The following is a 27,087-nucleotide window of genomic DNA, read 5'->3' on the forward strand; positions in this document are numbered from 1 at the left end:
AGTCGTCTGGCCTATGGTGCTTCATTTGGGGGGAGGGAGGATATTGCCTCGTCCACCTCTTCTTTACTTTAGAGACTGGTGAGTCGTAGGACTCCCTGTCCTCCGAAGAAAGCCTAGGGAGGCAAGCTCTTCTAATGTAATCTGCTTTTTGCACTGACGCGCCTCGTGATTCGGTGGATATGAACTGGGAGAAGTATTGGAACACCACATTGCGTTTTTCTGTCTCGCCATATTGTGGTGCGTAAAGGTGGGAGATCTCTGCTTTGTTGCAGCAATGGCATGCCCAATGTGGTTGAATTAATGTGCTTCCAGTTTAGCTCTGGCTCTCCGGAGCATCTGGCGGACCCTAAAGGAGTGGGAGGCTTTATGGAGTTTTTCTTAGGTCTTTGACTTCTGCCTCTAATTGGCTACTGGTGCTTTCTCTGTCCTTAATGAATGCTGTCCCCTTGGCAATGAATTAGTCTCTGAGGACTGCCTTAAAGACATCCCAAAGGGTATTCCAAGGCATGGCCGGTGCTGTGTGTGGCTCAAAGTATTAGTTAATAATTTTCCATGTATCCTCATAGATCACAGTTTCACTGGTCTTGGCCTGGGGGAGAGCCCATGTATTAGGAGGTCAGCGGAAACTGGAGAGTAATCCGTCAAGTGTCTAATCCCAGTTTTCACACCAATAAAAATGGAACCAGGTCTCGGGACAGTTATAGCATGTGGAGGCGAAATTAAGTTGGGGGCGTGGCCTGGAGCCGAAGGCGTTCGGAGGCTAATCCGCCGAGCTCCGGCCGAGACGCCGTTTCCAGATCCTCTATCCCGGCTCGAGCGAAGCTGCATCAATAATAAAAGTCCACGGAGGTGGGGGAAACTGATCCCGACAAGCCCCGCTCGCTTAATCGGGGAATCGGACCCCCGAGACGACACCAGCGGCCCCGAACTGCACTCCCCCCCGCCTCGCAAGAAAACAAGATGGCGCCGCGTGCCAAGTAACGAAGCCGCGGAGAAGCGCCACCGTCGGCGGTTACTGCCCGAGTAGGAGGCAGTGAACCAAGGACCGAGGAACCCGGGTGCGGCGGCAACCTGAGGCTCACACCAGTTTCCGGAGCCTGCGTCGGGCGGCCCCTCCGCTCTGCGACCGCTGATCCAGCGGAGCCGCTCAACCACCCCTAGCCCGTGATACGCGGACGCCGCCAGCGCCGCGAACAGCCTGAAGAGGGAACACACGGTCCCCGGGCCCACACCCGACTCCTATGCGGCAGCTGACCCGGCGGCGAGACCACGGAGGAGCAGCACCCGCGGCACACCCCCCCCCCCCCGTAATCCCTTGGCGACCCGGATACCAGGAGGCGGAACACCGGAGCTACGGAGGAAGCAGCACGGCAGGACAGACCGAGACAGACCCTGCAACAGCCACGAGAGGTAATCACCCACAGCCCCCTGGCACTTGGGGTCACATATAAGTGTGTCAGTGACACAGACACCTCACGAGTTGCCTCTATAACCCCCCAATACCACCACCACCATCACCCAGTGCCTTACGAACATTAGTAGCCCTCCAGATAAGGGGGAAGACAACGGCCCCTAAGAAATAGAAGCCACTTTTTTGGATCCATACAACGGGGATTGGGAGCCCACCTAGACCCAAGGATAGGCACTCCTAATCACCCCCTACCATCTCCACTGAACTCACAGCAACCCTGTGAACACCTACCAAGCCCTGGTAGTAGGGACTCGAAATTCCACCCCAACACAGAGCCCTAGTCACAACACTAGAGCCGCTCTAAAATGGCCGCCAGGTATAAAGCCAAAGCAGCCACCATGGACTCCTTTGTTGCTGCCAAGCCGAAAACACCCACCCAGGCTAGACCTAGTGCTGCCGAAAACACCCAAACAAAAGAGGGTGAACCCACAGACAACCACTCTCAAATATTGGAAGCCATAGCCTCATGGAGGACCCACATAGACTCCAAAATAGACGAGTTCAAAATCGACATTCAACTTATCCGCCAGGATGCACGCAACCTGACGGAGAGAGTGACGATTATTGAGAACTCAGCAGAAGAAACGGCCGGGGCGACCGCATCATTACGCTCTGAGGTTGCCGATCTGAAACGGAAAGTTCACGCTCTCGAGGAAAGGGCAGAGGAGGCTGAAGGTCGGGCCAGACGAGGCAACATCAGGATCCTGGGGGTTCCGGAGGGAAGTGAGGGCCCAAACACCACAACCTACGTAGAATCCCTACTATTGCAAGAGATTGGAGCCGGTAAGATGACACAGGGATTCGCGGTCGAGAGGGCCCACAGATCACTCCAAAAACGCCCCCCCCCCCCGGCTCGCATCCCCGACCAATAATTGCCAAGATACTAAACTTCCAAGATAGGGAAACCATCTTGAGACACTCCAGGGAAGAAGGTCCCATCGAAAGGTGAGACTCTAGGATAACCATATACCCGGACTACACCCAGAAAGTCCAGAGAGAGAGAAATTCTTTTGTTCCGATCAAAGCAAGACTCCGCCAGCTAGATCTGAAATACAGGCTGCTCTACCCCTCATGTCTGAAAGTTATACATAAAGGACGAGCGATATTTCTCGAAAACCCAGAGGCCGCCAACATGTGGCTCGAGGACAACAACCTTGCCGACGGCAAGGACACTCCACATAATAAAGACTGAGCTCCCCAGATTACCTGAACAGGACACATACAACGCAGAGACAGCCCAGCAAAAATTGAACCCGGATATCAGAAGGTAATCCAGTAACAGCATGCCACACGGAAACGACCCTCGTTCGGCCTCCTCGCCGGGCCCCAGCCCAACCCCCAGCGAACAACCCTCCCGGGTCAGGCCAACACCAGACCCAACTCGCGCCCGAAGCCCGGATGGGCCTAGACGGCTCGAGAGCGCCCGAGCACCACGACACGAGAGTAGTCGCTGGGCGCACCAGTTTGAGTTATGTTGTTTGTTCCAACAGTTACACAGACTTCAAATCTACACTGCCGAAGAAACATACGCCGGGTGCAAGAAATGCAATAAGAAGTACAAATTTAGGCCGTCCCTGTCCCCGACCCCCTAAATACGGACCGTTGTCACTCCAGGCCCCAGGGATGGAACCCCCCGCCAGCCCCGATACACTGATCCAATGGCGTCACAACTCAGCGTGAGGACGTGGAATGTGAGGGGGATGGGCTCGTATCTCCGACGGAACCGCATACAATCCTTCCTCCGAAGGAAGAAAGTTTCAATTGACACACCTCACAGAAGATGCCATGGCCAAACTAGCGGACCGATGGGATGGGACGCTGAAGGGATCCCCCTACTCCAAATATGCAAGGGGTGTGCTCACATGGGTAAACCCGAATGTCCCCTTTCAGCTACAAGGATACGAGACTGATAAAGAAGGCCGTTTTGTGATCATGTGGGGCACCATAGAACAAATACCGATATGCCTAGCTAACTCATACTTTCCACCCCACGGGATACCATTGCACCTCGGAATGATCAGTGCAAAGCTGGCGCAACACCGAGACAGAACCTTCATATGGGGCGGTGACTTCAATTGCGTGGTGGATGTTGCCATGGATAGATCAACACCTCCTCCCCAAACAAAAAACCCTGCATCGAGCGCCATGAAAGAGGCACTATCGCAGCTTTACTTAACGGACATATGGAGAGAACAACACCCCTCCGAAAAGGTCTACTCCTACTACTCGGCTCCACACAGAGTCTACACAAGAATTGATTACCTCTTCGTTGATAGAGAACAAATGCAATTGGTGGAGTCTTCCAAATATTTGGGCAGATCGGTCTCCGACCATTCACCACTGATCATGCAATGGCAGCTTAAAGGTCCCAGACCCCCCATCCCTATGTGGAGGATGCCTGTTGCGGCCCTCGAAGACCCAGAGTTCAAAGAGGACCTCACCGAAAAACTTGAAGAATACGTTGACACCAACAAGGGCTCAGTATCCTCCTGGAGCACACTGTGGGAGGCCATGAAGGTGGTGGCAAGGGGTGAAATAATATTGAAAGCTGGTGGCACTCGCAGGCAACTAAAGGCGTCCCTTGATTCACAGGAATTGGAGATAACACGCCTGGAATCTTCCTCTAACATCACTCCAGTAATTGAGATGCAACTGAAAGAGCTCCGCGAAAACTGCCAATCCTCCTGGGACAGATTAGAGAAATTCGACTACGCAACGTACACCACCAGATCCCATAAAGAATCAGATAAACCTGGTAGGCTATTGGCTTGGCTATGCAGGAAAGAACATCCTAAGCAGCTCCCCACCGAGATATTAGACGAAGAAGGGACATCTCACAGGACGCAGACGGGAATTAACAAGGCATTTGCCAAATTCTACTCCAGGTTGTACACTCACGACAAACAAATTCCCAGAGACGAAATCATCGATACACTGGAAGAGATTGACCTCCCCAAGATCACCAACGAACAGAGGGATGAACTAGAGAAGGAGATCACGGCCGAGGACGTGAAGGCAGCAATTAGATCGCTCGCCACCGGCAAGGCCCCCGGAAGTGACGGCCTCCCATCTGAGTTCTATAAAACATACGAATCCACCCTCACCCCAATCCTGCACGAAGTATATCAAGAGGCCTACACAGACGGGGTCCTACCCAACACCATGAGGGAGACAATAATCATTCCCATGCTCAAGCCACATAAAACACCCACCGATTGCGATTCCTATCGCCCTCTGGTCATGCTAAATTATGACATCAAGATCCTCACCACCATACTAGCTGGTAGACTCGCCAGAGTGCTGGGTTCCATAATCCACGAAGACCAAAACGGGTTTGTTCCCGGTCGCAACACCACAGCCAACCTGAGAAGACTTCAACACATCATGGCAGAGACTTATGAAAGGGATGAAGACCTAGCGGTGCTCTCACTTGACACCATCAAAGCCTTCGACTCCATCTACTGGGAGTGGCTTATCGAGGTACTGAGAGGATTTGGGTTTGGCGAGGGCTTCATCAGATGGATCACGGTACTATATAACTCTCCAACCGCAAGAGTGAAGACAGGCAGAACGGTGTCAGAACCCTGGCAGATACAGAGGGGCACTAGGCAGGGATGCCCTCTCTCGCCTATGCTATATATACTTGGCCTGGAGCCGATTGCCGTATATTTTAGGCAACAATTTTTCGATGCTGGCATCAAGGTCGGCAATGCCCACAACGTGATTTCCCTCTACGCTGATGATGTCAGAGGAGCCCACTCCAGACCCGCTACTGCAGGAAATGCACGATCTTGGGGACGGATGGAGACCGATCTCCAGGCTCTACAACAGACTCATTGATAAACCCAACCCCAAGGGAGAGGCACTGAAGGCGAAATGGGAAGCAGATAACGGAACCACGCTCACAGACAAGGAATGGGAAAGAGCATTAATATACCCCAAGAAAGTGTCCAGGAACTCCAGATTCGGTCAGATCCAGCTGCACGTCCTTTATCGAACGTACATGACTCCACACAGGGTGGCTTCCTTCAACAAACAAGCTTCCCCGGCATGCCCAAGGTGCGGGAACGACAGAGCGGACCTGATCCATATGTTCTGGACATGCACTAAAGCGATGGAACTGTGGTCCAAAATCAAACAGACCTGCAAAGATGTAGGAATGGAAAGATATAAGTGGACACCAGGAGAATGCTTACTGGGCACTTACCCCAGACCAACTAAACACAAACACCTTGTAAAAATGATGGACATTTCATGCATCCTAGCAAAGAGAACCATAGCCATGGCATGGAAGAAACCAGCCGGCCCCAGACACGAACACTGGTTGAAGGAGATGCAGAGATGGACAGCAGCTGAAACCAGAGCCTGGCAAGATGGAGCCAACTCCACCGGAGACATGGCGAGTGGCACCCTAGACTCCTGGAAGGCCCTACTGAGAGACACATCCTTCAGCGCAGACCACAAACCCCCTTGACAACTCCCAACAATATGCTACAACTGAACGCTTGAGATACCACAGAAGACTCCGCCGATTCCTCGAGACAAGCGATCTCTCTTTACTCACATTCACCCGAGAGACATGCACCACACCTCATGAAGACTGTCGTTTTTATGTTCTTGTTTTTATCATTTTTCTCTTTTTTTACTTGTTATCGAATACAGTTTATATGTTTGTATTTGTATGCGCTTAATACAAAACACCAATAAATTACTTTTAAAAAAAAAATAGCATGTGGAGGCGGGAGTGGCGTCTGTGGACATGGGAAAAGAATGAGTAATCCCCTTCCGTGCGGTGGAGAACTCTACAGGTGTCCATTACATTCAGGGTGCGAAAAGAGTGTCTGAGGGCTAGGGCGTTGCGGTAGGCCAAGCTGGTGGGAGATGCATATTTATACAGTTTGGGGTTTGGCATGGAATTAAAGTCCCCACCCACAATTAAGACACTCCACAAAAATCTGATTGTGTGGCTCCCAGCTTTTCAAAGAAGGGGGTCTGATCCTCATTTGGTGCATAGACTGAGGCGAGAGTGAGCATGTGTCCTCCCAGGTTACCCTTCAGAAATACATATCGACCATCTGGGTCTCTGCGAAGAGCTATCTTGGTGAACAGTAACTCCATAGATATGAGAATTTCTACACCCCTTTTTTGGAGCTTCGGGAGGCAAATTGTTGCTGGGCGAAGCTGCGGTCTCTGAGGCAGGTTTTGTCTCCCCTTGTTAGGTGGGTGTCCTGGATAAGGGCAATGCCCTTTGCTATTTGACACAGGAGCTGCAGTATACCCTTCCTTTTCCTTGTGGAGTTCAGCCCCTGGACATTAATGGTGGTTATCGGGGCTGTCGATGGGGACTCTGGGTCAGCTGGGCTGGACATCTGGAGATGTGGTGCAGCAGCGAGGTGGGCTGCGCCTGTTCAAGATTGACATTGGTGGGAACTTGGCTTTGAAGGGAGAATGATAACCCACATCAAAGAGAGACAGGGATAATAAAGCATTGCGACCCAAGTGATCCAGCTTTAAGCTAAGAGCCGTGGCGGGTCAGAAATGGCAAAACTACAACAGTAACATTTTTAAAGGGGCATTCGTTGGGATGTGCTACATGAATACACCTGGCATATTAACCTAGGAAGTTCAAGAGGAGCATTTGGAGTGGGGCCAGAGCTGCTGGACAGGTTCAGTAGGCGTGAAGTGGAGGTGTAAGCAGGGCGACCGTGGTGGCCCGCAGGATGAGGGTGCTCAGGCTGGGTGAGCGTCGGCCGAGGAGGGCAGTTCATCTTCATTTGTTGTTGGGTGGGGTTACTTGTGAGCTTTCAGTCCCCGCCTTGGGTCTGTGGCCCCTCTCAACCCTTGTCCCGGGCAGCCAGCTCTAGGCTTGTCCCCCTCGGCTCATGAGATGGAGGGAGGGGTTCGGCTTCTCTTGGACCTTTAAGTATCCAGGCTTTGTTCTGCAAGGTGAATTGGAGGGAGCAGAGGAAGCCCCAGTGGTATTTTTGACATTTCTTTCCCTCAGCGAGGCAGTTGCATCTTTGAATGAGCAGCGTTTGGCCATCGTAGCCTGGGCTAGGTCTTGTAACAGTTGCAACTTAATGTCTTTATAGTGCAGTTCGCCCTTGGACCGTGCCAACTTGAGGGAAGATCCGGTTTTATGTTTTTAGATTTCTGAAACGTGGAGTATACCCTATAGGTGCGGTCCAGTGCAATGTGTTTGTCAGCAGGGAGTGTGAGGATGGCTCTGAAGAGGCTCAGGGTAAAACTCTCCAGCCTGTGTCTTGGATGAGGGGTGGTCTGCATCTAATCAGGATGTTGGTCCTCCTACCACGGTTTTCCATGTCCTCCTGTTTTACAGCAAGCTGTTCTGCTGAGGCCTCCAGTGTCTCAACCATGCAGGTCAGCTCTGCCAGTTCATTGTATTGTTCACACGTGGTGGACTCTATTTCGTTGACCTGATATTCTAGGCCTGTGGCCTGTTTCTCCAGTGCTGTTATCGTGTAGCTAAGTTGTGCTGTGCTGCAGAGTTGGAATTGGGCTACAGTTGTGTGGACCTGTGCAGTGACACTGACCTTGTGGTGCTTCTCCTAGTCTGAGGTGGCATTCATCAGCGCATGGAGGACTGCTGGTTTGTTGTGGTGTTTGGCCATGCAGACCCAATAAAGCGGCGGGTCAGGTTGCTTTGCAAAGGTCAGAGGCGGGTGTTTGTCTTGGCGGCCCCAAGTCGAAAAGGCCTCAGGCAGATGAGGAGCAAGATATGAGCTGCTGCTGTGGGTGTTTCACGCTTGGGATACAGGGATTAGCTGCACGGCAGGATCCTCACCGGACACAGCCTTAGCGGGAGCATCCCATTGCCACGGCTCCCCCTCCTCCCTTCCCCCTCCGACCTGCCCTGCTTGGGCCAGCCCCCCTCTCACCCCCCCGTACCTGCCCCCCCGTAACCCGTAATAACAAGTCACACAATTTTGTAAAAGTTGGAAATCTTGATGCCACAGCAGCTTTATTTGTATAAAGTCTTGGAGTTATCTTACAGGCGATCCGTAAATTCACCACACTACAGGTTCTTCTACACTGTATGAGGCTACCTAGGTAGGTGTCCCTTGTCCACCCCCGTCACTGTCATGTCCGGTGGACGCCTCGGGTTGAGCCTGGCCCTTGCTACCAACTTCTCTCTACCCATGGCCATTCGATGTGTTGCCTTGTGTCGCACTTGTTGACATTTACCCCCTTTGCTCTAAAATACTTGTTTCTAATCCCCCCTAACACTCGTCTCAGTGTCCTATGTCCTGGTTCTAGCTAAAATAGGCAGCCACTCTGGTGCCACGCTATTACGTAGGTTCCTATACAGACACCTTTTACCGGTGCCCCACAACATCATACTCTAGCCCTACCTCAATGCCTCATGCCCCCCAGGTGTCCCCATTCTGCCTTGCGGTCCCCGGGGCCGGGCTATGCATTTTTACCCGTGCTCGCAGTGCCCTCCCCCCTAGGCCCACTTCCGAGGTCTTAACCAGTATCGAGGTCTTACCCAGTATCCTCACCCCCGTCGAGTTCTGTAGTCCCTAGCCCTCCCCCTCCCTCTCTCCGGCTTGCTCCTCCCCTCTCCTGGTGCCATATTCTTACACGGTAGGCCACCCCCCCCCCTCCCTGACTTTCTTCCCCTGCAGTTCCTTGGGCTCCATTCTCCCCCCACACCCCTCCCCATTCTCTCGTTCCCCCCCCCAAGTAGCCCCGTCTCTTATCCCCCAGCCTTGGGCTGGCCCCCCCCCCCGTCGCTTCCTTGGACCTTGTGCCCCCCCTGTTCCCTCTTGTCGCCTTCCAGCCCTGTCTTTGATCCCCCAGCTCCCCCTCTGTGTCTCCCTCCTTCCGTGACTGACTTCCCCCTACTGTTTGGCAACGTTACCTGAGCCCCCATACTTTGCTCTTGCTCCCCCGACTTCCCTTGAAGACCTTTGCTGTGAGTTTGAGTTTTATTTTCCTTCCCCCCGCCCCCTGCATTTTGGGTTGGAAATGGCTTCCAAGTCCCCTAAATCCCTCCTCTTTTTTCCCAGGGCCTCCCCTGAGTCTGGTACTCTTGGGGCGCCGTAAGATCTAAGCTGTTGGCTGAGCATTCCTCTATGGGCCTGCCAGTGCTTTGCTAAAGGGATCGACCTGTGACTCCTCCAAGACTCTCTGCTGGTTGCCGGTGGCTGAGAGTCCCCCCCAGCCTGCGCAGGTCGCACCCCTTCAGGCGCTCCTATCCGTTGCCTGTCCTCAGGCCCTCGCGCCCCCCCCCCGGCCAGTAACCCCAAGCAGCCCCTAGGTGCAACCTGAATTTTTTAGGGCCTCCCTCCATTCCTAGGAAATGAGAGCGGTGCCCACATCAGACAGGTGTGTTCCGTCTCCACTGAAATAACCGGGTACCTTTAAGGTGATGAGTCGGTGCCGTACCCATACCATACCTCTACCTTTCAAGAAACCCCCCCCATCCTGGAGTTGGCCTTTCTCCTCGTCACCTCTATTGCCCCGTGACGTTGTGCCCCTCTCCATTCTTGCAAAACAATGGGGGGTGGGAGGCACTAGCACGTAAATATATAACTTGCTAATATTACTTTTTAAAGACAAGGGGTATTCAAAAACAACTTAGAGTTCTGAATTAACTTCAGGTGCAAAGGGGTAAAAGCCACAAGGCCACTCGGGGCAAATTAAACACTAAACAAACAAAACCGTGAGTTTCCACACGGTAACCCCATATGCACTCCTCACGGGATAATATCCCTTAGGTAATTAGAGCAATTCACTATGTCATAAGTGATTAATATGCATAGCTCTCAAGTAGAGAGCAGGTGCTCAATCATAGTAAACTTGAAGTACTGGCAATGAAGCCAATATGGTAAGTACAAAAATGTTCCAACAAAGCTATAAACATAGGTTTTTTTTGTTTTAATACAACAAGAATAGCGATTTTCCAGAACACGACAAAATTCGCCAAATGTTTTCAAATAAAAACATAAGTAACTAGTGTTTACAACATTCACACTAGCGTTTTTATGAACTCATTAAAGTCACTGAAACACATTCCAAATAGCACCATTAGATTCAATCATTTGCCAACGCGTTTCGGATTATCGCAGAATCCATCCTCAGGGCTAAGGTAACTATTTGTTCCCATTCTTCATAATGTTTCACAGTTCAGATCTCTAGAAAGTAACCAAAAGATATAATCACTAATAATTAACATACTCGACCTTAATTCAATCACTAGCGAGAAACGCTAGAACACTAACCTTATAATCCATCAGCAATAGGTGTTGTCAATTCGTAGAACCAAACTTTACGGGACCTCAGTGCACGACTGGGACCAGTAGCAGGTAGGCGTGGGATTCTGAGTATTTCAGTATCCTACGGGGAGGGGGAAAGTATGCATATGTTAAATAGGGAGAACCTAACTACATGCGTAGTGAATACCTCACTACAACCTCAAAGCGACTCCTAGCACAACATAAAGACACCTTAAAATGGGGTACAGGATTTAATTAATTCAAACCAACAGAGGGGCATCTAACCAACTACGTCTCATCCCCAGAGTGAACAGTCAAGGCTGTGCAACACAGAGGGGCAGATAAACTTTTGCATGGAGCGGCCAGGTTCCACCTAACCTGGGTCCAGAGACGTGCAGCCGAGTAGCGTGATGGGATTTAGCTCGATTTCAAACCGGTATCCGCCGGCGTTCCAAAAAAGTAACGGGCGTTCCGAGACGCTCGGATCTAGGCATGAATATAGACCCATCCGACAATGAAAATACTATGGACTAAAACGTCCGTGTGTGCACTCACCTCGTATCGAGTGCGATGTATACCGAAAAGACCAGCCGTCCAGCGCATCGCTGGGGGCTGTCTGTGACTGTTGTTTGTAGGTTTCCACGGCAACGCCATTCTTGCCCAGGTGTCATTTCAGACCACATGACCTTGGTGCACTGGAACACCCCCCCAATCCTCGTGAGGAGCGATCTCAGAAGTTCCAACAAGTCCCTTCTTCCTTTCGCCACCAGGTCGTTGCCCCCGATGTGTAGCAACAAAATGTCAGGTGATGGGTGTTGCTGAGCCGCTTGTTCCAATGTGGCCCATAGTTGGTTGATTTGGAGGCCTGCCTTAGTGATCCGCTTAATCTGTGTTTTTTTTAGGCCCAGGTTGCTGTCTCTGAATGCCGTCCTTGCTCTTACTGCTGCCCTGGACACGAAGGAATGTCCCACGACCCATACCCGGGTGGTTTCTGTAAAGACATGAGAGGGTGCTTTAGCATCATGCACGGTTGTTCCCAGGCGCCGCTGGTCCTGCCTGCCCGTCCCCCCCCGCCGTCGTCCCCCACGGGGCCACATCGTGGGTTACCGTACGTATAGTTTGAATTTGTCCATGTCCCATCTCCCAATCTTTTTGACCATGTCCTCCCCCCAAGCCCTCCCTGCTCGCTGTTGTTGCTGCGCCTATGCGGAATGAATGAGTGGAATACAGTGACGGGTCGACACTGGATCTTGCCAGGGTTGCGGCTAACACCCTTCTGAATTGAAACTGTGTGAGGGGGGCTCCATCTTCATGTGTGAACATGTAGCCTTCTCCTCCGCCCCTGGCTGCTAAGTACACCGCCATGGTTGCCACTGGGCAGAAGGCTTCCTGCCCTAGTTTTGCCAATGCCAGCTCACAGCCCTTGGCCCCCTGGTCAGTCTTGGACAGTCTTATTGTGACGTGCATTATCTCGTCCCTTAATGATACGTCACCGACCAGCAGGGCCCTGTGAGTGTGGTCTCCTTTTGCTCTTGCCACCAGCTCGCTGACCCATAGTGCCCCGAAGAAGGCCAAAGCAAAGCATGCTTTGAACATGGTGCTCTCGTGCCATGAGTAGCAGACCACTGCAGTTGCAGACATGACTTTATTTAGTAGTTCGAAATCGATGGGTCTCCTCTCTTTCGCTGTCTGTGGGGACCCCTTGTCCCTGTCCCAACCTTTCAGCGCTGCCCTCACCAGAAAGCCTTTGGTTGGATCGTGCCACCCTGTTAGTTGACTGTGAAATGCCACCGCGCTGAGGTGCACCGTGAGCCATGACCTTGATTTCCCTGCCCCTTTGTCCCAGAGCACAAAACCGTCCACCTTCTCTTCATCGCTGAATTCCCCCATGTCTTTCGAGATCTCTAAGAAGGTGTTAAAGTTGGCCCTGTATCTGGCTCTTGTGCTTCCCGCCAGTGACCTTGTGGCTAGCTGTCGCATTCCTTCTCCCAACTCACTAGCTGGCACAGTTGGTCGTTGAACGGAGTCATTGTGGGCAGTGCTTGGGGATGCGCTTTCCGGAATCGTGTCATCTGTGAATGAGAGAGTGTCGGCCGCTGTGTTAACAACCCCGGGTATGTGGCGCGCTTTCACAGCTGCATTCATGTTTAGACATTTGCGGACCAAATGACGCAGCAAGCACAGAGTGGCGGGGCATCGTGCTGAATTGGTGTTTACCACCTGGACTACTGCCATGTTGTCTGACCAAACAACCAGGCGTTTGTTCGTCAATTTGTGCGACCAAATATGCAGTGCCGCGACCACCGGGAATAATTCGAGTACGTTTGTTTTTGCTCAAGCCATTCCTGTTCCATGCATTAGGCCAATCGCCCCTGCACCATTCCCTACCCAGGATGGCCCCAAACCCCGCCCTGCCTGCGGCATTGGTGAACAGCTGCAGCTGTGCGCAAGCTGTCCATGGTGACTGCCATAAGCATACCCTGTTGAAGTCCCTCAAAAATGTGCGCCATACCTTCAGATCCTCTCTCAGGCCTGACCCCATGCGTATCTTGTGCCAGCCATTCGCTGTACCCCGAGTTACTGCTGCCAGCTGCCTTGCGAAAACTCTCCCTGCCGGGATGACCCTGGCGGCAAAGTTAAACTTTCCAACTAAGGATTGGATGGTTTTTACAGTGATTCTGTCGCTTGATAATGCCGTGTTGATGTCAGCCATGAACTCCTCTATCTTGTCGCTGGGTAGGCGGCATGCCCCCACCTCCGTGTCTATTTCGATCCCCAGGTAAGTTAGTTTTGTGCACGGCCCTTGCGTCTTTTCACCTGCTAGAGGTACCCCCAGTTCCTCGGCTAAGGAGATGACATTTTTTAATAGTGAGGAGCATACGTCTGAATCCCGCCTACCCACAAACAAGAAATCATCTAGATAATGAGTTTTGCCTCCCCTGCTCTCCCGTTTGTTCAATGCCCATTCCAGAAAGGAGCTGAAAGCTTCAAAGTACGCGCAGGAGATACTACACCCCATCGGCATGCATTTGTCTACGTACACCTGCCCCTGAAATTGAAAACCCAGTAGGAAGAAACTGTCCGGGTGCATGGGTAGTAGCCTGAAAGCTACCTCTATGTCCACCTTTGCCAGTAGGGCCCCCTTTCCCGCTATGCAGGCCAGGCAGACCGCTTGGTCGAAAGACGCATACAACACTGAACAATCCGCCTCCTCCAACCAGTCGTTGACTGACCCCCTCGACCCCCCACCACCCCACTCCCCCTTTTGGGTGGGATAGGTTGTGGATGAGGCAGAATTTGCCCTTTTTCTTTTTTTGGTACGATCCCTAATGGTGAAATGATCAGATCATTCAATGGTGCTGACTGGTACGGGCCTGCAATCCTGCCCAATGCCAGCTCTTTGCTGATTTTGTCCCGGGCCACCTCAGGCCACTCATGGATTGATTTTAGGTTGTTTGCTATTCTGGCACCTATGGGCCCTTTGTAGGGGATGCGGAACCCCATCGTGAAACCCCCCCCCCCCGCCAGCAGGTCTTTCTCTAGCCAAAGGATACTGTGATAGCCAAGGGAGCAGCCTATCGGCCTTGATCGGAGAAAGACCTTTACTGTCCAGTCCGTTGCCCACCCCCCCCTTTCCGCCCCGCCCTTGGGCCCCTGGCGATCCTGTATTACCCTTGTGGCTTTGCTTGTTTGCTCCAGCCGGTGTGAGTGCCCTTGACCATTCTCTCCTTGCAGTACCAGATAAATAGCCACCTTAAAGAAATACATGTTTATTTTAATATACAGCATGTTTACACAGACATTTAGCATTGATTGAATAAACGACAGAATGGAGCCTGGAGCCTTATGCCCCCTGCGGAAAATTCTTATTGAGCCTGTTTCATTAGTTCGTTTGCCATCGCCCGTCCCCTGCAACTTCTTGCTGGGTGGCCTTGTGCGCCACACATAGAGCAGGAGTGCTTGAACTTGCAGTTTGTGCCCCAATTGCTTAGGCCGTCATTGTAGAATCTGCAATAGAGCGGGGCCCTTCCATTGTGATGATTCCGCAGCCCTCCACTCCCTGCCCTCGGAGCCCCTTGTGCCTGACTGACCCCAGTTGCCGTCAATGCTGATCTCGTGCCTGCCCGGCCCAGGTGTGGCATGCTGCTCCCGTGTCCCCATGTGGCTGGCTCGGCGTTTCCTTCCCTTGATGCCCCCGGTTTGGGCGCTATGGGTACCATGGTAGTTCCTGCCCTCCCTGTCGAGAATCCCTCATCTAGGTCGGCACTGTGTTTGGCGCGCCCTCCAGCTAGAATGATTGTGCCGTCTGCCTGCTCAATGGTCCCCCTGGTGGACCCCAGCCAGTCCTCCACAGATTTGTTGTCCCATTTAAGATCAGGGTCGTGTTCCATCCTTAGGTGGAAGCGCTGGTCCCTCAGGAGCCATTTGTTGCCCCCTAGTTGGTTGTGTTTGTGTATGACGCGCTCCCTGTACCCTTTTAATGCCGGCCCTAGGGCCGGGTCTTTTTGATGGATTGTTTGAGCCAGTATCTTGAATGCGGCCAGCCAGTTCGCCAGCGTTTCCGCTGGTCTCACTCTCTTCCTGGCCTTCACTGTTTCTCTCGCACCTGCTTCCTGCAATGTATCTTGGCCTTTCATATCATGCTCGAGAAGGGACAATAAATTTATGAATTTCCCCGCCCATATCTGCTTCTTTACCCATTCGGGGAGGAGCCAGGTGGAGTAATCGTCCCCTGTTACGGCTGGTAATTTAGTGAGGCTCTTTGTGCCTGCCCCCTCCTTGTCCACGTTCCACTGGGTGCCCGCTCCGCTCCCCACCGCTGCGCTGATGGCTGGCCTACCATTGGTAACCGCTTGATCCTTCCCCCGCCACACATTGCTTGCCCCCGTGGTGACTGGCCCCTTGTTGTTGGCAACCAAGGGGGCTGGCGTAGCTTTTGGTTCTTGTAGTACCAACACTGCCCTCGCAGTCATTTGTATAAGTTCAGACTCGCCATCTCTGTTCGAGGGCTCATTGCTCAGGCCAGCCCCCACCTCCCTGTCGGGGGAAGTGACCAGCTTGGGTGTGAGATTCTGAAGTTGTGGTGTGGGCAGCGGGGCTTAGGGGGCGCTAGGGGGGCCCGCAGGCGGCGCCCCAAAGTGTGCCTTTAATGCAGCTAACTCCTCCTCCAGATCCCTTTTTTGTTTTCTTTTGGTGTGTGCCCCCACTTGTCTTTGCCGTTCATTTCCGTCCGGTGCTAACCTTCTGGCCGCTATTCGGTGGCGGTGGGTCGGCCCCATTGCCGATCTCATTGCGTGAAAGGTCCTTGGCCTCAATTACTGTTTTGTCCGCCTCCTGGTTGGACCCAGGGGTTGCGTTCGTATTGGCCGGTGATGGGCCGCCCGTCCTTGCGATGGCTGCCTTCCACCCTATGACCTCCGCAAGGGCGGCGTATTCTGCCCAAGATTGGGCATCCATAAAACGCCCTGCCGACAACTATCCCGCCACTTCCTCCTCTCTGTGCCCGTCCTCCATTAATACGAGTTCTACGACGTCGAGCCCTGGGTTGACTGTGATTGCATGAGTCGACATGTTAACCTATTTGGAGACAAAATTGATTGTGTCACTACAGTCATGCTGCTGCATTCATTCGGCATCAGTGGTTGGTAACTACTTGTGTGTTGGCAGGTCTGCCCAAACTGCCCCCGCCCTCTCCCTCGCCCCGGTATGTAAATCGAAAATTGCACCGTCCGGAGGTCCGCAATGGCAGGAAAAACTCGGAAAATATGCAACAGCGGGGGACAATCAACATTTTCGCCACGGCATGGGTGACTGCCTCCTAAGGTGTGCTCTTTACACAAGAGAACCGCCGCACAGTGCCACTGTTGCCCCATGGCACTGTGGTGCGACCTAACCGCATTTTCCCAAACCGCTGCTCCCCAAGCGCGTCCGCGGAGCATCCGTTGCCCCGACCTGGCGTGCAACAGTAATTGCTCGAACCTAACCTGCCCCATGAATGAAGAAATGCTCTGCCTGATGACGGCCGCTCTTGCGAAACATGGTGCCCACCTGACTTTGGGCGTGGCGACCCAAAATTGTGGATGCACGTTCCGTTTACTGTACTAGTACACCCCATATGTGAAAGGTGTCGACAGTCGTGCAATAGCGTGGCAGCCCTCCCTTTGTGATAAAGTATGTGGTGACAAAATAAGGTGGCGCGGTGGCCACCCCAAGTGCTGATACGTGTTCCACTAGTTCAAGCCCTGCCTCCCGCTAATGAGCTTGCTGCCCCAACCTATGTTTAACGTGGCGCGGCGGCCAATTTCCAGTGACAACATGCAATGTTGAACCGACGCTGCGCGGCAGCCACCCTTAAAGTCTGCTGAATATGACACATGCTCCTCATTTGCACCCAATTTGGCAGAATGTGCCCACAATGCTGATGCCTGTCCCACTTGCTAAACCCTTGCTTCCCATAAATGCTGCCAATGTAAGGATTCTCCTTAGATGGCTGTGCGTGGCGCTGTGTCCCCCCAACCGAAATGCAATCCGTATTTCAGGCGAGGCCAGGTGGCGAGGGAGAGAGAGTGGTGGCCCGTTCGACTTGGACCTTTTATAGGACTCCCCGCTCCCTCGGCACCCCGCCCCGTCCCCCTTCCGACGGTGTCCCTCCCCACTTCCGGGGGCGGGCCTACCTCTTGCACTCTGGGGCCCGCCCCCCTGCCTCTGAGGAGGGGGAGGAGGTTGGCTGGGTAACCCCCACTAAGGGGCGGCACCCGCCATGCCTCTTGTGTCGGCGCGTTTGCCCGCCATTCTTTGTGTCGAACTGCGGGTCCGGCCTGCAACGGGCCCTCCCTGGCCACTGGGCCTCACAGATGGGGCTGTTGGGTCGCGGGCGATGGCTCTCGCTGGCAGGGTAGGAAAGAGGCTGCTGTTGCGTGCTGGACTCTGTAAGAGGAATGGGTGATCTCCTTGACCCACTCACCAGACCCTCAGTGAAGCAATCTGTGGGCCTGCATCTGTCCCTGAGTGACAAAGCCTTGCTTACAGTGTGAGCGGGGTTCCGAGTGCCCAGGCTAGCAGGTACCAATGATGTGTGTCTCTCGGGGGCTGTCGGTGGCAAGTCAGGAGCGGCCCACAGTGCAGCCTGCCCCCACTGACCATGGGCCGAATTCGCTCTCCAGACGAGCACTGTTACTGCACCAACCTCACTATCCACGAGGCAATCCAGGGGGTCGGCGCAACGCCCACGCAGGGTTCTGACCCCAGCAACCGTAGTCTCCTTCATGGGCACGTACGGGTTCGCAGCTATGCGCCATACATCCATCTACCACTCTAAGACTTTTTTAAATGTAAACATTTGAAATTGGGAGGGGGTGGCAGAGTGTGTTTAGCTGGGTGGGTCCTATAAGTTGTTTCCCACTGTGAATATTTGTTATTGCATGCAGCAAAAAAAGCTGGCAGGATTTGTATCCCAACCTGTGTAACATGGTGCTCTCCACAGAATTTTGTGATTTTAACATGGTTTGGTGAAAATCCATCCAACAGTTTTCATGAAAAATAAAAGGAAACAAAGGAGTTAACATGTGACAAATAGATTGAGATTTTGAGTCTGTGGCCCCAACTGGTAAGAGTCATTCAGAATTGTGATTGGCTGAAGTCAGGCTGAAAAATGTGTTCCTGGCATTCATCTTGGATTCACATTTTTGGATTAAAATACGAGAAAATGTTTCAAATGGGTATATGGCAGTACCCAATGGGCACATCTGAACCCAGAGAGGGTAAGGGTGTGCCCACTAGGGGTGGAATGTCTGCTTTCCAACGATCCCGACCTGGATGTGGGGTTTTGCAAAACTTTCGTTCCCGGATATACTGATTGAAATTAACCATAAAAAAGGCACTTTTGGGAGGTTTTTAACGTGTGCCCCACGGATAGAATTGCATGACCCTTACTAAAACTATATAGCGCCTACTATAAACATTTGTGAGATTTCATGTAGGTAGGGGAGGCCCCAACATACTTTTTCTCTCTTAACTTTGTTGCCCAGTGAGAGCGGTCTGGAGCCATGCCCAGCGCGTACTGTTCACATTTGTATTATTATGCCCGTGTCATGGCTCAGTGCCTTACACCATGGCTGAATGGCTTACGATGAATGACCACAGGACATGTGTAGCGGCTATTACAGAGAGGTTTACTGTGCCTGGATCATGCTCAAGTCCATCCTGTGTGCACTGTGACTGCTGGCAGTTGACACAGATTGCTAGAGTATGTCATTAAAATGCCAAATAAGTTTTCAATGGAAAACTTGAAGTACATTTATGGTTGCGCTTCTGTAATAATTACTTTTGAAATTCACTGGAGATGGTTATAATTTAAACTTCTGTTTTTTAAAAAAAAATGTAGACATTCATTGAAAAAAATGTAGTTAAAATGAACTGATGCTTGCAACACAAAAATAAAGTCAGTGAAACTCACCAGTTATGGTTAGCAAAGTAACCATAACTTGGTCATCAAAATGTGCACTCACCACTAGTGATCGATAATTGTCCACAGATCACGGTCATGTAAAACTGGTCCATCAGACAGACAAAACAGCAAAGCTACAAATCTGGTTGCAATGTATGATTGAAACTGCTTCTTTGGCTCAGAAGTTGTATTTGCCGTAAAATTCCTGTAGTCCTAGACTCTTGATCCATCACCTCCATAAGAGCATTCAACAAAGCATTGATTAGATGAATATCTTTTCTTTTTTTCTTTCATTCTCTGAAGGTCTCTGGAGGCAAAGCTGATCCCTTTGAGCGACCCCAAGCTGGTGGTGCTCATAACCAACTCCAATGTGCGACACACGCTGACTGGAAGCGAGTACCCCAGCCGTCGGCGCCAGTGTGAGGAAGCTGCCCAGCTCCTGGGGAAGCCCAGTTTGAGAGAAGTTACGAATCAGAGCCTGGAAGGTGAGACCTGAGAAGGGCCTATGGGCAGAACAGAGATCACGCGGGCATACAACAGGGCAGGGACCAGAGCATTTATCGTGGCATTGTGTTTGTAAGAGTTTCAGTGCCTTCTAACTTCAGGTCTGCAGTGTTGAAAAGAGGGATTCTGGACCCTGTGTGTAGGAACACTGGATGTGCTGGAGTTGAGGGATGAATGTGGTCCCCTGCAGCGTGGGTTATGAACATTTCTGATGTGAGAGTGGGGGGGGGGCAGTGACAGTTTCTCCAGAACGAGTGCTGGCGTGTGGAGATGCACCTTGTAACCCTGTATTATGAGATTGGGAGTAGAGAGGAGTGTTGGAGTGAAAGAGATCGTTATCAAATGCCCAAGTACAAAAGCCCTTGCCAAGTTACCATCACCAATAGCAATGATACAGCAACATAACATATCACTTCCAGCTTCTCTTATGTCCATTTAGGACGCTAGTGTCCAGTGCCATTATGGCCATGTAGTACAGTACTGTTGAATAGTGTTATGCCCAGTTTGTACAGAAGTGCCAAATTCCATCATGCCCAGTTAGCATGACTGTGCAGGATTCCATTCTGATGAGTTAGTACAGTAAGACTGACATTTAATTATACCCACTTAGCAGATCAATGCGAGATTTCAGACCGACCCATTATAAATTACCCTTACTATGGTAAGTGGGAGTAATGGACTCTGGCACTGATGTGATAACTGAGACTAATACTGCCTGCCTTTACTGTACTAGCTGAACATACTTGAAACTGATTTTAGTATGCTTACTGATCATCACAATAGAACCTGACCTTCCTCTGATCATTTTGATAGTTCTCTGACCCCCGCACTCCGCTGCCTTGCGCTCCTTCGCCCTTCTTGCACCAAAGCACCGGAACTCCCAACCCTGCTGATCTCAAGAACATGGTCTCTCTATAGGCCTTCAACACTGCTCTTAAAATGCACCTTGAACACAGGGAAGGGGCAAAGGAGATTTAAAGTGTCACCTTCTCTCTCCCCTAGTACTTGACTTTACCCTGCATAGCACATAGGACACACTATCAAATACTTTACACCATGTATAAATACATGGTGTAAAGTACATGTACATAATTCCACTAACTGGATCACATCCTGTTGATCTGCCATTCTCATGTATTGCAAAGCACACTACAAAGATATGCGCACACCTCTTTGTAGCCCACATTCAAAGATATACTTAATAATGGTAATGCCTGAGTAATTTTCTGTTGGTTAGTCTTGGCATAATATAAGTCAAAATGTACACAGTAAGTAATAGATTTGATTACAACTAAGGAACATATAGCGCAGTATCAACAATGCCCTAAAGTGCATACAACCTCCGTACCATCTGCCCCAACACGTTTTTCACTCATGCAGATTTTTATGACAATGCACAAACCAATACATTCACATTGTTTCAGTTAGAGAGTACAGATGTTCTATTGGTGTACATGAATCTTGTCACTTTCTGGGTGAGTATTAGTACCAGTGTAGACATAAGGTCAGTTAAAATAGTTGCTGATGTTCTCGCATTGATTTACTGTGCATAATTATTTCCATACCCGTAATAAATATATGATGGGTTCAGGAGGTTGAGGTTGCTAGGAGGGGAAACATTTTTCCCGCCTGATGCGCGCCAGCTACGGCTGGCAAATAATCCTGATGGCGCCATACCAATAGCACACCTGTGCTCTCTAACTGAAACAACGTAGTGAGTGTATCCACTTCTGGAGCCATTTCATGGCAATGCAAGCGTGAAACACGTGTCGGCACAGATGGTTACGGCCAGCCGTTATATGCGCTTTAGGGCACTGATGGCACGGACGCTATATGTACCTTAGAATAAAATCACTATATTAATCTGTAAATCTTCAATCTGTTATCATGTGCTTAATAATGATAATGCCTGAGAACATCTGTTATAGTATCTGCATCTTAACACCCTTTTCCTACTAAGGTGTTTGCTCATATCTTCCACTTTAGGGACAACCGGTGGAGTGTCCTAACTTTTGAGTAGCCACGCTACTGTTCCTCCCCTTTATATATTAAATTATAATCATTGATTAAGCGCAGGTCGTAAGATCACCCAGAGTTTCTTCTAATGTACTCTACAAAGAGACTGCTCCGCTCACTATTGTTCTTATTTACAGTATTTCAGATTGGAGCACCAGTCTCCTTTTTCGATGAAAATGATAATTGGCCATACTGGCCTTAGAGGGACAGTTCCCCTTTTCACTCAATCGTTGGGACACCCGCTTCGCGCCTAATAGCATTGTATTAGAACTGTTTTCTTCGGAGCATCACTTACCTGCCTTAATACTGCAACCCATCCATATTTGCTACGCCCATATGGAAATTGGTTAACAAATGGGGTCTGTTCTGACATGTAACATTTAGGGGGGCTACTTATTGATTGTAGTAGGCCTAGGTAATTTCTATTGTGTCCAAGAAAATACAAAAACACTTTAAATGTGAAGATGTACAATGAGGAGTTCAGACAAGAATAGATATCATTCAGACCGCTTTTAAATTTATTTTGCTGCTGGATGCATTTAGTAGTCATGCATCAGTGGTATTCAAAAAGAGGTATTTGTAAAGATAACAAACAAAAATGCAAACAAATTCTTCACAAATACTGGGTGTGCAGGGAGGTTAATTCTCAGTCTTAGCCTAGCCCTTACACAATTATTATGACAAGGTAAATTGCAAAAATGCAATGATAAAACAAGATAATGCTATAAAGAGCACTGTGTAACCACCACCTCTTGTGACAAGTGATTAATGTGTATTCAATACAAGACAATCCAAACAGAAGCAAAAAATGCGGAAACTCTTTGTTGTCTATAGCCAGGCTGGAGGGTGAATACATGGTCGACGTCTAGAAGTAGATCAAAAAGATGTTGGACCAGGATAGATATATAAATGTTGGTCCTTAAGACGTTTCGGCAGAGTGCCTTCATCTTGGGCCTGGGGTAGGTCTCCCTAGGGTAGAGATATAAGGACACTATTAGTGTCTGAGTTGAGAGTTAAAAACTGTTTAAAAACACAATACAGAGTCTGTTCCAAGACTTTGGTACACCACAATCAAATCAGGCGGCAAGGGAGATAAAAGGACTGACCTTGGGGGCTGCAATGCTGCATGTATCTGGAGATTGCTTGTAGCACCAAAGTAGCGTGAGGTGCAGGAAAAAATGGGGCTTTTAAACGATAACTGCAGGCTGTGAAGGGCTACAGGAGTCAAAAACACATACAATTTTGGGTAAGTTAACAGTTATGGATGATCAGAACTGGACCATGGTGGCTTGGGTGCGTCAAACAAGGCAAACGCTCACCTTGCTGGGAGGCTTCTGTGTGGAAATTCACATGAGAGGCATGGGATGCCGGTTAATCGGCTGGTGTCCGCAGGATTACGGACCCGTGTGGAATGGTGACTTTGTTGTGCCAAATTCGTTTTATAATCTTGGGCTGTTAAAAAAGAGCGAGATATAAGTGCCCGTGTCCTTGGATAATGCAAATATGGTCTGAAAATTGTGCAGGGATAGGGGGTCTAGTTACCTGAAAACCGAGTCCCGAGCTTTCTGCAGATTTGTGAGCGAAGTCGCGTGTGTAGCTTGCGAGTAGAGCGCCACGTACACACGAGAAAAATCACCAAGGAAAAGCCGAACTGTGTACGGCTGTACTGAATTGCGCATGCGCGCCCCGGGTAGTGTTTACTGTACTGCCCGACGTGTGCGCATGTCTGTGTTCGCGCTCCTGTAGCGTTTCTGGGTGAGCCTGCTAAAGTGGAATGCTAGTCACTTGCTCATGCGCGTAAGGCAATGGAGTGTCCATTACCTTGCGAACATGAAGTGGAAGGCGTTTCTGGGTGAGCCTGCTAAAGTGGAATGCTAGTCACTTGCTCACGCGCGTGAGTTAACGGAGTGTCCATTACCTTGCAAACATGAAATGAAATGGAAGGGTAATGTGTTACCCCGTGGCTTATGTAGGCTGTTATGAAGTCTGGAGTACAAATGAGTTGACTCTAGAGGAAGTCTGGGGACCAAATATGTTGGGCAACTCATATTAGACGGGGTAATGTAAGAAACAAAGTAATGCTGTAGGCAAATATTTTTGGAGAAGGAGTAATTGGTTGCTCTTATTCGGACGGGAATATAGTAGTAGGTGCCGTGTTGGGGAGCAAGCGGCTCCTACAAGGTAACAAAAAAGAAGAAGCATAAAGAATATAATATGCTGAGAGCTGGTGAGGACGAAGAATAGAAATGGATATAGTTCTAAGCCATCTATGATGGTGTCTTCAAAAGGCAGGAGAGGTAAAAGAAGTACTCATGAGGTGAAGAATATGACCCGTAGATGTATGATTATCTGCAGAAGCGAGTGGGGTCCATCTCATTAAGGCCGTTGGTAATGCTTTTAAGTTTAAAAATCCACCACGCTTCTTTATGGTTGAGAGAGTTAGTGGCGTTGCTTGTGTTAGGTACGGAGTCTGCTATCCACCACAGGATATCGTCTGGGCCATGATGATTTTGAATGAAGTGTTGTACCATTGGGGCATTGGCAGATTTGCAGCGGATGCGAGATCTGTGTTCACCTATCCTTTTGTGGATTTGGCGAGTTGTTTGACCCACGTAGCGGAGACCACAAGGGCATTCAATAATGTAAATCACGTTAGCTGTTTTGCAATTAGAGAACTGTCTGAGTTCCCAGTCTTTTTCACCAATTTTGAATAAAGACATTTTTCTGGTGAAGCGGCAAACTGTACAGGTACCACAGGGGTGGTGCCCCCTTATTTCCCGCATGTTCCAGAGCGTGGATCTTTGTGACTTCTTCTCTAGTCTGGCATGTGATAAGATGTCCTTAAGATTCTTGGATCTTTTGAGCGCCATTCTTGGTGTCTTTTCTTCTGGCAGGCTTAATTGTACCAGGGGCCAAAATGTTTTCAATATCCCTTTTAGTTTGGTTGTGTCAGGGATGTGAGAGTGTTCTCTTGATCCAGATTGTTCAATCTTGGTGTTAGCAAGCTTTCTCTGGGCGTATATTTTGCTCTTTTTATAGTCCGGCTGACGAGTTTTCTTGGGTACCCTCTTTCTTGTAGCTTACTTTGTAGTTTTATGGCATGTTCTTGAAATGTATCCATCTCTGTACAATTGCGCCTAAGTCTCAAAAATTGACCATATGGGAGATTATCCCTTAGGTTTCTTGGGTGATGGCTATTGTAGTGAAGTAGGGTATTTCTCTCAGTTTCTTTTGTGAAAAGATCACATTGTAGTTTGCCATTCTTGACTAAGATGGTGAGGTCCAGAAAATTAATGGCAGCGTTGCTCTTTTGCATGGTGAATTTTATCTCTTGGGTCTGGGCATTGATCCACTCAAAAAATGAGGTAAGGCTGTTTTCATTCCCATTCCATATCAAGAAGACATCATCGATATATCTATACCACGAGAAGATTTTATCTAGGAAAGGGTTGTATGTGTCAATGACATGTTGCTTTTCAAATTCTGCCATAAAAATGATAGCTAAACTAGGGGCAAATGCTGCTCCCATAGCGGTTCCACTTGTTTGAAGATAATATTCGTCATCAAAGGTGAAAAAGTTATTGGTTAACGCAATTTCAAGCAGTTCCACTATAAAGTTGGTGGGAACTCTTTTCTAGGTCATAAAGTGGGTTAAATGATGTCGAATACACTCTACCGCTGCTTCTTGTGGGATGTTGGTGTAGAGGCTGACTACGTCCATGGTGACTAGGATTTCCTGTTCGCTGTTAAATTGGCGTCCTTCAAATTTGGAGATAGACATGGTGTCTCTTAGGTACGTGGGTGTTTGCTGGCTTAGAGGCTTCAAAAAGTGGTCTATGAATTAGCAGATTGGTTCTAGAATTGAACCACATCCTGACACAATCGGTCTCCCTGGAGGATTTAGGCTGTCTTTTTGGAGTTTGGGAAGAGCATAAAAAGCCGCATGGAAAGCCAGATCTTGACAAGTTAACCCCTCTATGCCTAGGCTGGAGGGACATACCAGGGAGAAATCCAGAGCCAGTGATACCCCAGAGGAGGACGGTGGCAGTTGAGAGAAATCCCAACACCCCCCCGTGCCAGCTTGCTTATGTGCAGTACCCCTTTGTCTCACACCATGCCTCCTAAGACACATGCTCGCTAGATTCTTTCTGTTTTCCCTAGAGCCGACGTACCAGACCTGTTCAATGACGAGAACTGGCAGAGAGCGAACAATGCTCTAGCGCCACACGCCACACGTAAAAAAGGGAACATTAAAGCAGATTAAGGAAATGAAGAAGAGGGTATGTAACCTCCGGCCCCAAAAGGGGCCTTTGAAGATGGGGGTTATGGGAAGCATATAAATAAATATATAAACAAAGCCAAGACACACCAGGAGTTTATTCAAAGCTTAATTAAATGTGTATGTGCTTTACAACTTACCTGACTGTACCATGATCCCCACCATGGGGGACACATGAAATCTTGACGCTGAAGGACAATGGCAGGTCTCCCCTGCCAACCAAAAAAGTTGAAAGGTGACAGTTGAAGGAAGGGGGAGCAATAGGAAAGACAGAAAGAGGATCTCCTAAGGAAAGCAAAGGAGAAAGAAAAGAAGAGCTGGTTCCCTGGTGGGGTTGTGGCCTCGAACGACCCCACTGGGCATTCTTTAATGAGCCGGGCTGCGTTTGCCTGCTGCAGCCCAGCGTAATAGACTGCCCCAGGCCCCGTGTGTGGCGCGGCGCACCCTGGGTAAAGAGAAACACCCGCACCTGGGGCTGTGTGTGTGGGGGCGGCCCTCAAGATGCGAGCGTGGCCTGGGAGTCTGCATCCCACCCGGCCGCCAGTCCTGGCGGGTCGGCCGAAGACCTGGGCCCCATGTGCAGTGTGGCCTGGCTGAAGATGATGCCCCAGTCTTTGGCCGTGTGTGGTGGCCAGAACCGAAGCGTGGCCCGGTGGTGAGAAAAGTCCCGGGCCACATGTGTGATGCGGCCCGGGGGAAGATCATGGCCATGCTGCTGAAAGCCCGCCCACCCCAGGCGAGATGGGCAATGAAGATGAAGACCCCGGCTGCACCAGGGAGACCACCAGCACCGCCGGGTGGCCTGCATGTAATCCACTCTCCCCAGGGCCAGAAGGGGAGAGCAGAGAAAGAAGTACTTACCCGGAGAGCCACAGGCCGGGGCCCAGCACGATATGTGCTGGTGAACGCTGAATCAGCTCAGGTGGGCGGGCCTGGGCGGAGTCCAACATAGCCTTGCAACAGCCACAGAGGAAAAGAAACAAAGGGCTCCCAAAGCTCTAGGACGTGAATGAATCATTGTGGTACAGAGGGAAAACAGGCTTCCAAAGTCCCATTAAAGCACAGGGCTAAGTTAATGCACCACCATGGAGAAAATGCAGATTTCTAAAGCCCCATAAGTGAAAGCAAA

The 27,087-nt window shown here is 50.2% G+C and overlaps 1 protein-coding gene across 3 annotated transcripts in view; it reads left to right on the top strand.

Annotated features, from left to right (window-relative positions):
- GALK1 (galactokinase 1) overlaps positions 1-27,087 on the top strand; it is a 429,466-nt gene that overhangs the window by 237,511 nt on the left and 164,868 nt on the right. For all 3 annotated transcript variants that reach the window (XM_069654753.1, XM_069654754.1, XM_069654752.1), the window contains one exon: positions 19,463-19,644. In XM_069654753.1, coding sequence (XP_069510854.1) covers positions 19,463-19,644 — 182 coding nt within the window. The remainder of the gene's footprint in view (positions 1-19,462; positions 19,645-27,087) is intronic.

Source organism: Ambystoma mexicanum, chromosome 3q (genome assembly GCF_040938575.1).
Source record: "Ambystoma mexicanum isolate Mex_15411 chromosome 3q, UKY_AmexF1_1, whole genome shotgun sequence".
Classification (NCBI taxonomy): Eukaryota; Metazoa; Chordata; class Amphibia; order Caudata; family Ambystomatidae; genus Ambystoma; species Ambystoma mexicanum.